The sequence below is a fragment of the Pungitius pungitius genome, chromosome 1, assembly GCF_949316345.1.
Source record: "Pungitius pungitius chromosome 1, fPunPun2.1, whole genome shotgun sequence".
Lineage (NCBI taxonomy): Eukaryota > Metazoa > Chordata > Actinopteri > Perciformes > Gasterosteidae > Pungitius > Pungitius pungitius.
The window spans coordinates 23,527,534-23,539,550 of record NC_084900.1 but is presented as its reverse complement, the minus strand read 5'-3'; the positions used below and the strand labels follow the sequence as shown (position 1 = coordinate 23,539,550).

At 42.2% G+C, this 12,017-nt stretch overlaps 1 protein-coding gene across 2 annotated transcripts in view; it reads right to left on the bottom strand.

The window, feature by feature from the left end:
* The window catches only part of LOC119206810 (plexin-A1-like), a 189,511-nt gene that overhangs the window by 17,889 nt on the left and 159,605 nt on the right, over positions 1–12,017 (bottom strand). Inside the window, exons 20-24 of one of the 2 annotated variants that reach the window (XM_062563282.1) lie at positions 9,235–9,469; positions 6,194–6,342; positions 2,172–2,269; positions 1,517–1,675; positions 518–584 (exon numbers count right to left, since the gene is read on the bottom strand). In XM_062563282.1, coding sequence (XP_062419266.1) covers positions 518–584; positions 1,517–1,675; positions 2,172–2,269; positions 6,194–6,342; positions 9,235–9,469 — 708 coding nt within the window. The remainder of the gene's footprint in view (positions 1–517; positions 585–1,516; positions 1,676–2,171; positions 2,270–6,193; positions 6,343–9,234; positions 9,470–12,017) is intronic. The other variant, XM_062563286.1, reaches the window with a different exon arrangement.

The window sequence follows — 12,017 nt, the reverse complement described above, 5'->3', positions numbered from 1 at the left end:
CCCGAAGATGAGGGAACGGAGTAAAAAGACAGCGTGAGTAACATCGGCCCCCCGCTGAGGCAAAAGGCAGAAAAGGACACTGACGGCGGGACAATGACAACAGAAACAACACAGATGAACAGGAGATCAGAGGCAGGAAGATGTGAGCAAAAAGAAAACATGGAGATCAGTGAGGAGACACCGGTTGGCTACATGAGTGAAATTGTGAGAGCCCAGGGGATCTGTGGACTTAAAAAATAAAAAAGGAAATTAAAACAGCAGAGAAGACACGCATGGTGCTGGTGGGCTTTGATGAGCTATTGTTTGTATACGGCGCTGCTAGACGAAGGTGGTTTACGGATGAAGAAGGGCGACCGAACAAGGTTTAAATAAAACCCTCTAACACACTCACACACACCGTATGAATGCATTTAAAAAACATTGCAAGATATAAATCCAATTCCAATGCTCTTAATTGGTTTAAAATGAACAGATTTCATTAGGATGTTATCGGATGATGCCTTGTTGTTGGGCTTACCTTGAGGAACTTATACAAGAGGAAGGTGAACCAGTTAGTCAGCATCTTCTCAGCCACAGACTCGGTTCTGACACACGGGAAAAACACGACATTATGAGGAGAAATCGCCAAGAAAACCTCAGAGTGAAACGATTATGAAAACAAACCTCAAGAGTGTATGAGGAATGTTTTTGGGAAACATCCAAATGGTTTTGTACTAATTAGTTTTCTGTTTTAAGTTGAGAAGCAGTTGTTGGTTTGCAGGAGAACGTCCTTAAAAGGTGTTAAAATGTGTACAATCCAGCCATGATCTAAAAAAAGGCAACAATCACAATTTATCTTCCCATCTACAGGATTAAAATTCATTCAGAATAAATGTATTAACTGGAACACGCCTTGCAGGAGATTTAGCACTCACTGTGGTTCACACTGTTTACATGAATATCTTAAGTATAACTTAAGAGGCAGTTCAAGGCACTATAAAAGGTAATCATCAATCTCAATTTTTTTGTGGGTAGCCTGGTTTTGGAGAACCGAATGTTGGCATGTTGCACTGTGCTTGTGATGCTCGGAGCAGCGAGACTTTTATAGAAATTCCCCCTGAGGTAAACACTGTCAGCTCTGTCAGAATTGCTCTGTTGTTTGGACTGTTAGCACTGGCAGCTGTCACATCCGATCAACCTTATTAAAGACACCGTCTTCCCCATGTTTGTTTTCTTTGAACCACAGAGCAGAAGAGTCTCAAAACCAAAGAGCAAGTCTTCACCCTTGAACAATGCATGCTAGGAAGTGTCCCGTTATGCGGATCCTCTTGAGATGATGTTGCGTTTTTCATTCAATCCGAATCAACGAATCTCAGCAACAACTCACGATTAGGAGTTCTGAAACTGGCATTAGGATGAATCAAATTGAATTCAACAGAAATTAGAATTAAATATATGTAATATAAAAGAAGAATTCTGTAAGGTGTTTTGACAACGTCGTTAATATTTGTCCCCTGTCTCTTCACATCGTCCTCACCTCCTGAGCAGCAGCTTGGGATGGTTTTTGCTCTCCAGGTTTCTGTCTATCAGGTCGGACAGCAGCTGCTTCAGGACTCCGGTGGCGTACTCCATCTCCCCCTGCAGGGCGGTCATGATGAGCGATGCAACGTTGCCTCGGTCCCGCATTGAAAAGGACCTGGAAATACACATTACATTTTTCACAAATGTGTCCCCCAGATTTTGTTCAATCAAATCTAAAGCTGTGCCTCGAAACACTGGTGTAACATTGGATCAGTTAATTTAAATATTTGTGCACATAAAATATTAATAATCAAAGGGTTTGTAGCTCTGTTTTGCCAAAGACCATTTGCCTAAGTGCTTTAGGGTAATTTTAGCAGCTAAAATGTTTTACTCTGTTTATCATTTTTTCATGTCTGTCCTAATTAAAGGGACGGAGAGCGCAGCCTTTTACGTCAAATTAGTCCAATTTAACAGGTGATAAATATTCCTTCCCCCCCCCAAAGAACAGGCTTTGTCTGCAATCATTTGCCCAGTCTTTTCAAAAGGTTCTTGCTTATGCTTGTTTAAAAAAAAGTCTATATGACTGTACGCCCATGGTTGGAAATAAATGGACTAAAAGGAAAGATTGCAGCCTAAATCTGAACATCAAAGATCTGACGAAAGGTAGAAACCTCTGTGCCTCCAGGGTTCGTATAAACGTCAACAGGAAGTGCTTCTTGGTCAGCAGCTGGCCAAACAGCGTCAGAGCCTTCTCAACGTTCGCCTGGACCTGAGGAACGACACAGAGACGACAGTCAAAGAGCAGTGTGGAGTTTCACTTCCTCGTGTTGTTGGTACTCATTTTACAGCTCAGATATGCACTTTAAAGCGTGGGTTTGTTGTGTCACAATCATTTGGCAATAATATTTTCTAAATTGATTATTATCGATTTAGGTGGCTAAAAAAACCCGTTGCTACTGCCCCCCGTCCACAGCAGTGCATTTCTTTGCTCCTGTGTGTATCCTCCTCTCTGCCTCTCCAACGTGGCCACCTTAGTCTACTGCAGGAAAATACACTGACTTCATACGGCCCCACTTGAGGAAATAACAACCATCGCTTTAAAACTAGAGAAAAATCCTTGCGGTTCTGTTTACTTCCATCTTTAACCAGTCACAGTGACTTTCCAAAGTAGAGATAAAGTCATTTTAAAAATTGGTAATTGCAACAAAAAACTTAATTCAACAAGTCAGTTGAAACGGTATTGCATTTGCTATAAATAGCGACCATGATATAAAAGACACCATCACACCATCCACACTGAGCGAAGACAGATTCTTATCTGTCAGCCTTTTTCCCCCCGTGTGATGGGGGGAGATTGGCTTGTAAAAAGTAGATAACACTGATTGGCTCCTCTCTCTCTCCCACGGCACCGGTGTGTACGGCCTTCTGAGTGTTTTCCAGTTGTCGCTCTTTTCAAATAATTGTCTACTTGACATCGCGGGTGGTGTGGGTCAAAGCATTTGAATATTGATATTGATTGGTAATAAGAAGTCTGTGTGCTTGCAATGATGTATGTATGCCCTACATTGACGAACATCGCACATCTTCCACATTCACCACTTTGCTGAATACATTACTTGAAAGCCCCTCAAACTGAATCTTTTAATGACCCTCCTGACCGGGCTGAACCCACCCGGCACCAGAGATTCCTATGTCAAAAGGAGGCGGGAGCACGAGATGGAAGGGTGGGCACAGCACAGTGTGTGTGTGTATGTCTCAGGCTTTGTGACAGAGGTGCACCCTGCTTGTTCCACTTGCTGGCACCTGTCACTTCTCATCATCAACACACCAAACCCCCCGAAGACGCCTCGCTGTCGCTCACTCGCTCCGTCCTCCTCACCGCTCTGATTCTCTCCTGCGCGCGCGCTGTCGACTGATTCGCATCATTGGTCTTCCTCCCATTTTAATTTCTCCTGCTCTTTGTCTTTCTGTCTCTCTAACACGTACACACACATATATCACGCCCCCCCCCCGCCTCCCCACTCTCCCTCTATTGACATCCTTTGGCACCACTGTAACATCTATACTTTTTCCTCCGACGCGCCATAATAAAGTGCCTGTGCCTCTTTAAAGTGCTAAATTAGATTCTCAGGTCTCCGGGGCTGATACGGGGTGTGATGTGTGTGTGTGCTTTTGAAAAGAAAGCGTGAAAGCATGAGAGAAGAAAGAAAGAAAACTGAAGACCGAACCGATGGAGATGCATGTAGGTACAGAGACCGTGAGGAAGTGCATCCAGCCATCTGCACGAGATGTTGGTGTGTACTTGTGTACTTGTGTGTGTGTGTGTGTGTGTGTGTAGTGTGGCTGTCTAGCTTAGGGAAGAGAGCAGTCACACAGAGCAATAAAGCTAGGAGTGTTAGTTTACACAGGCCATTGGATTACACCGGCAACCCCTGGGGGAAATACAGAAGGAAGAGGAAGGAAGTCTAGACACAACTATGAAATAGGTTCCTTTACCGCCGGCGTGACACCTTAAGAGATGGACTGTACTTCAAGGGACACAATACCCTCACTGCCGTATTTCTAGTCTTTATTTAGATTGTAGTTGGGGGTCATCGGACTAAAAAGATGAATCTGGCCGGCAGGAGATTATCTTTGCCGAAGCTAATTAATGTTATTTCCTCAACAGTAAACCTCTGGCTGATGTCTGCTTCATGTGCTCTCTGCTAGCTGGAATCTGAACATGTCCAAAGCTAGCTTTTTATTTTAAACATGTACTCCAGGACTCCCAGTCTCGTCGGCCAAAATGTTTTGGCATCTTACATTTCTGCAAACATCTGGATTCTTTGGATCAATGTTTGGGATTTGAACAAAAAACACATTTCATCAATACGTTTCATTTCAGCATCGCCTTAAGGCAGAAAAACACAAAGTGGCATTGTTCACGTTGGGAAAGAAATGTTTATGTTAGGGCTTGATAAAGGTTAGAAAAATAGGAGCATGGTGTGCATTTAAATGAAAGTGTATTAAAAGAAGGTAACGAGTTTATCCCACATGCATTGGTTACGTTGATGATGTACTGTGTGTAATTATGAATCATGTGTTCCATCTTCTTTTTCAAGTTTGTCATTGAGTGGTTTTGTCACTGTGTGTGTTGTTTCACTGCGGATAAAAATGACCTTGAAGCTTAAACTCTCACAAACAAATAGTAACATTTACATTCAATATGTATCATGGCTCCTTACAAATGAATAGATTCAGGAGTCTCCCTGTTAAACTTCCACATGGTACCAATACATCACTTAGAAAATTCAAACAACTAGTGTACATTTCAAATTCTATGCTGCTTTTTATCTAGTTTTCAGGTTGTATCTGCAGGTTGTCAACATCTATTAGGAAGTGTTTCTGGTGTCTCACACAATAACATGTCACTGTAAAACTTAATTAAATGATGACTATTGTTATTTTTAGCTTTATAGATGTTGAAAGCCACACCTAATTTGATTCATCGAGGGCCTGGAATTAGATCTGGTGAGCAGATTTGGCACTAGATTGAGTTATGTCACACAACTCGATGCAAGACTACAAAAGAGAGAATATGTTGTGGATTCCGGTTCCTTTCGCTAAATTAGCGTTAGCTTTATAGTCTGCTGAAAGTCACTGTGGGCTGGTTGCTCTATCAGATGAAGATCTGACCTTTTTGACTATTTCATATTGCCAAAAATAAGTCATGGAGGTCCTTTTTTCTCTCTTATTCTTCGAAAAAATATAAATCCACTTTCTGGATTAGAACAAATAAAATAAAAAAATAAAAAGCCAGAAAAAGCTCAAACAAATTATTCGTTGACTCAAAAGTGCTCCGATCAAAGCCAACGGAGCAGCAACAGATTCTACGTCTTAATGATACTGCTGATTACAAACTTGGCTCTCTGGTTTCTACCTTTGCAGGGGAGTAGCTTATGTTGACACGTATTAATTGTACTTCCCTTGGCCTCAGTGGTGAAATGTCCTTATAAATCGTGTGCACTCTCTCCATTTGGCTGTGCTGGCAAGGTGGTTGCATGCACTGACTTAATTAATAACTTAACAGTGATGTATAATGCAAGTTAGAATCCAGATAACCCTGAATCGCATTTCTCTCTCTCTGCTCTAATAATCTTTGCTATGCTCTCTTCATCTTTTTATCCTCTTGGATTTCCATTATAAGATTCTAAGTGAATTTTAGTCCATTTCGGGTATTTCTCTCTAGAGAATGTGGTGAGCGTCCGTCCCGTTAGTTCAAAGGACCGATGATGAGACTTTTGTAAAGTCATTTGCATTCATTGAGACGGGCTGAATGCGTTCGTTCCTAAGCACGCAGCGTGGGCAAACTGTTCCACTGTTTCGGTGAATTAGGTTGTAATTTTCCGCTCATTTAAAAAAATAAAATGGTTATGGTTATTAAATAAATCATTTGCGATACATCATGACAAAAGTTCCTAATATCTTTCCACCCCATAGAGCATTGAGAGATTGAAGGATTTTGTTCAGGGACGCGTGAATGTGGGCGAGGGAGGAGATCAATATGAAGTGATGAAAGATGCGGTACTGGCGCCAGCAAGAAATGCAATCTATTTGCTCTCCCTCTGATGTTAGCGTATTAGTGCAAAAGGCTTAGCTCTATTGGAATTGATCAGTTTGTTTCAGTCTCGAGCGCGGTTGGTGGTGTACTGACCAGTACCTCCATCTCCTTCAGCACAGGGTGGTCCTCAATCCCCGGAAACAGGACCCTCATTGCATACGTGCGATAGTCCAGGAAAGGAATCCCAGCTCCGTCCAGCTCCTGGGTCAGCTCGTGGATGTCCGTCTGAAGCTCGGCAAAAGCTGTTTCCAAAAAATAGACAATTGGAGAAGGTGACAGGATGAGGAGTGGGAACGTGTGCGCATTATTACGGACAAAACCGTAGCAAAAGCACCGCCGTTAGGCATCATATAAGGTCTGAGATGACAATAGTCACGGAGAATTGCCTCGGGATTGTGATAATGAGAGTTCATCGATTCCCTAATTTTAACAAAATAGCTGATGATCATATGATCCAATAAACCAATCATGCAAGGATCTTATAGCTCGGACACACCTTTGGCGAGGAGTAAATTGAGCTTTCATTACTGTTGCGTCGCCAGCAATGACTTTCGTTATTGACTTACAGAGTGCCATGTTCTACAAGCTTAATTCTATCAATCTCTAACATGGAAATCTCAATTCTATTATTTGATTAAAACCAGAGATTGGAGGGAAGTTCAGTATCAGAGTGATGCTCAGCTCTGATATGGCAAGAAGCCCACAAATGTAACAAATAAAAACCTGAAATTCAGAATAAAGCAACAGTGAGTACAAGCATAAGTTGATTTTCAAATCAACTTATGCTTATGCTCATGCAACTTATGAGAGAGAGAGAGGGGGGTGAGGGGCGGGGACCAGGAGACAGAAAACAAAGTTCTTGGAAAGGAAAGTCAATCAATTGCATGAGTGGATAATTATTAGGAGAGCAACGGATGAGTTTTCATGCATAATTTCTCCCAGCTGTTATTGGACTGTTTGGTCCACTGGAGAGATGGAGAGGAATCACAGAAAGATAAAAGGAAGAAAGAAAAAAAGAAAGGGAAGAAACATCAGGAAGTCTTTGAGAGAGGGTGGTGAGGGAAAGGAAATTTAGAGGATGTGAGTGATTAGGAGAAAAAAGAAAGACAGATCAGCGTGTAAAAGTAAGCGAGAGGTGAAGATGAGTGCAACAAATCAAATGAGCAGAGCAGAAGCCGCAGAATAAGAGATAAAGGCACTCCACTCCTTCCACTTCATCATCATCCAAACCCTTCCTCTGTCATTCCATCTCTCATTTATTGCTCAACATTGCAAATCTATGACTTTCACTGAACATGTAGCCAATATGGCCATAAGCAGTTTAAATGAATTCCCTACTTTTTTCTCCATTCTCTTTTCAGTGAGCTGCAAAGACATCATCACATAAACAGCCTCGTTAACAGGGACATCAATCCGAGTAAGGCGAGCAAAGTTAGCCATTATCTCCTATGACTTCAACTCTTTACTTGAAAGAGTGGGTCTATGTTACTTTTCTTATAAAAAGGTGCAATCTCTTTCTGCTGCTCACCACCAATGTGCCCTATCACACCAGCACGCCTGCAGGCACAAAATGACAACTGGGTCGCTTTGCAGCAACCATTGACAGCTGCACCCTGCACCAAAGTGGAGAGTTTATTAAACCAATTCTAATTAAACCGAGCCTGTTTGGTCTTTCATGTGCTTCTGCCTCCCGTACACAGAGCTAGGACCTCCGATTACACAAAGCCTGGCAAGTGAAGTGTACAAATTGTGCTTGTATTAGAGTGAAAACAATACTCCATGAATGTGTCTAGAAACCCCTCAGTGCTTTGTTTGCTCCTCTAAAGCCTCTCAAAAAACAACTATGTTACCTCCCCTGAACCAAAGAGGGACACTTTGCAGCCATCAGTTGTCATTTCTAACGTGAGACTAATCATGCGTGACTGCTAATATGCTAGTGTGGATCCTAGTGTACAGGGCGACGTCTGCTCGTCGCGGATGGCTGAACCAAACGTCCCCCGTTTCTTCCCCTGAAGACTCCCGGAGCAAAAGCGAACCTCGCACACAGGATTGGTCTTTTGAACACACGCGGCTGACCGCCCACTTCATCTGTTCGCCCGCCCACACGCACTGTCTCGTCTCCATAGGCCAGCTGGGAGTACAGCAGGCGGGGCGGGGCGGGGTGGGAGTCAGGCCATGCTTCGTTTCCTGGAAAGCCGAGTGCTTCACTTTGAATCTGGAGTCTCTTTGAGGAAAGAACATGGTTTCTAGTGGAGGTTAGAAATGATCACAAAAAACATTTCCTTCTGAAAAGGTCGGAAATAATGCACCAATCACCCTGAAAATGCAACACTGAAATGTAAAAAAAGTTTTTTGTCTGGGAACTGATCCTGGGCAGCTAAAGGGCTCTGACTCGCACCACGGATGTGCATAAATCGAGAGTAAACACCTGGCCTGTCCTCACATCAGTCATCTCCACTCTGATGCTAAAACGTCGACCTCATCAGCTCCCCGTCCGCCTGGGACGTCTATTATCCATGTTTCTCCCTTTTAGCTCTCACTCATGATACCTTTAATGTCTCTGCAAACAATCCCCTCGTTACTTTGACCTGTCACTGCGTCTCTCTCTCTCTCGCGCTCCCCCCCACCTTCACACAAAGAACGGTCACATGACTTGACTGTTCTCCATCAAAGTAAATGAGGGGAAAATCACAGACTTCCACATACACAAATATACCATCCTTACCATAAAAACACCACACTCAGACGACAACTGTCTCATTTTCTCTCCAATAAATGACGATAAACCCTGGATAATATTCACTTACTTTTTTTTTTCTCATAAATGTTCCAAATGAATCGCAATCAAACTTTTCTATCGTTGTCAAAAATAAAAAAGAATTAATGACTGCCTCCCAGGCTCTGTGATCCTATGATAACCCTAATACACTGGTGTATGTGTCAGAATCACACATCTGGTCTCTATATTTCTGTAAGGAAAATAAAATAATTGCACCAGCATCATTGTATCTTTTATATAAGACACTTTTGTATTTGCTTTGATTCAGCCATGACAAGGTTTTGCATTTGACTCAGTTAACATACTTCTTTCCACTATCACGCTCTACATGCTGGCTCTCTCGTCGGTCTCATACCTTCTTTACACTCCAGAGCCACTCTGGACTCCAGGTTGTCCATCTGGAGCTGGAGACGTTTCAAAGTGCGGTCCGCGTCCCTTGACTTCCTCTTATAGGCGATCAGCACAGCGATGATGACCAAAAGCAGCAGACCACCACCCCCGCCGATGCCAATGATGGCAGGAAGCGTCAGCAGGCTGTCCGAGTAGATGTGAAGAGTCCCAGGGGAGTACTCAAACCCACCCGCACGGATCTGGAAACACACAAATATGTTTGTTAATAATCAAGAAATAAAATACACACATATACCCCAAAACACCAAAACCCACCAATCCAATTTTCTATTCAAAAATATACTGTTTATTACAACCATATGCATTAAAAACCTATATTGTTGTTTAGTGTCAAGTCACCATCAACCATTGAAAATATAATATCTAATAAAAACTGGAAAATAAAGCAAAGCTTAGAATTGATGATATTTCATCAAAAACATTGTCCTACCTTCCTCATGTAAAAACATTGTATTCTACTGTCTTCAGTTTAGTGCACGGTGACCAAGGTCAAGCCTGTGCGGTGGTGACAAAGTTTGCACACAACAGAGGGCAGACTACGGGAACACACACGCATGCAGACCGCACACGTACTCACACACATGTATAGGTAATCAAACAAAGTAATCAGCAGCATTTAAATCTCTCCCTCAGGAGTCCTGGTAATTATGGCAAGTCAAACACATGTAATGTTTTTGTTCTTTATTTTCTGACTACGTTTACATAAGCGCTCTGCGTCTCAGAGAGGGACAGAGAAAAGACTTTCAGTGCTGGAATCTATCAAATCAAGCCATCCACAAGGGGGGTTGATAAGCGATTAAAATGACGTGTGATTATGCACTTTGAAGCCGTCCGTGCACTTGCATGTTAAAATGATCAAAGTCTTATTTAAAGCAATAAAATAGAGAAGCTGTTACATAAATATCAATGTAGGCAGAGCCTCAAAAATGTAATTTGCAGCGGTAGAGACAATTAGAACAGCTTGTATTAGATTAAGGAGCCAATTAGCTGCGTGGACACAATCAGGGTTAAACGGAATTAACTTGTACGCCCAATGTTAGCCATCTGTAGTTTCCCTTTGGATCGGGTTGGTTAGGGAATTAGGTGTGTTGTTCCTCACCTGCAGTACAGGTGGTATTGTAGTTACAATGTAGTTCTTTCAAGTTAAACAAGGTACAGCGGTTTACGTATTGGACAGCCTCAAAGGGTTAAAGAGATATGCAAACTTATTGACATCAAATGAGCCTTTCTAGCGTTTTTCAGCTCATTAAATGGAGAATTTGGCAGCTAAAGAGCCAGATATCTCGATCATCCTCCGTATGCAATTAATGAAACAGGTACAGGTAGGCTTATTGGTTCCCCAGACTGTCCTATAATGATGGAGCTGAGTCTTGACAGTGCCTACATGTACCAGGGTGCGTTGCGTTGATGCTTCAGCCTGCATTTTTTTGTGTATAGATGCGTGTGTTTTCCTTTCCTCTCACATCCTTTAAAGTCATATTTTTGGGCTTCATTGTCAATGTTGAAGTCCATACAAAGACAACAAAGAAGTTCTGCTTTTGAGTGGCATTAAGGGCCGTCTCCTTGGTTACCCTCAAAGTAGAAGTTTTTTTTTGTTGTTGTCATTTAACATCTTTTCAAGTAAAATAATAAAATACTAAAACATTGATGTAAATTAGTTAGATTTTTAGTTTTAAGGAAAAGGGAAAAGTCGCTCATAGCGTGGACTAGATGTTTGATTTATTGATGATGCTTTTATGATACAAGACAGTTTCCCAGGTCACCTCCAGATCTATGCAGACATAGTGAATGCAAACCGTATCAATAACACAAATGATAATGAGTATTATCTGATGAGAAGTCCGTGCTATATCTGGTACCACTTTCCAGGGGCATACGTATCCTCAGATATTAAGATGGTGACACATTTTCTAGCCATTTGTCTATTTATATTCTCCTGACAGACTGACGGAGGAACTTAAAAAGCTGAAGGCCAAAACTACAAACAAGTTTCATGGAAAAACTCAAGGGAGGCGCACAGCTGCCAACACACAGCTGAGCATCTGAAGGGAGACGCAAAGGCACACACGCACATACACGCTCTGTGCACGCACCCACACAAACGCACAGAATGTCTGGACACCCATCGGGGTCCCCTGTATGTAGGTCATTCTACAAGGGGAATATTATTGTGTTACAGCTGTGCCCTTCTCTGCTCCATCACGCTGAGACAAAGATGTGCACATAAACACAAACATTTGGTACACGCAATAATGAACGCACACAATACACACACACGCGCAGCAGAATAAATCTGAACAGACAGCTTCATTTTTTTTCTTTGGCTATTGTCAGAAGAAGGACTTACTCCCCCACCCCCACCAACACATCGCTCCGATATTCAACATGACATTTCGCTTAATATAGAAGAAACAAAAGAAAAGTGTATATATATATATATATATATTATATGTACTGTATATGTATAAATATATTAATACATTAATAGAGTTCCTGGTGCGAACCGCCTGGTTGTGTTGATTGTGCTATCATATCGAATTACATGGATGTGCTGCCACTTGCTTTCTAGGTATATTTGCTGTAGCTAACGGGGAGTAAATGTCACACAGATACAGTGAAATGACTGTTAAAGGATATTGGTGAGAGGTTTAAAAGCCGCGGGAGGCGTGGTGGGACGGGGGCGCGTACGGCGGGTTATTCAGACACATATATTCAGAGTGAGTGGAG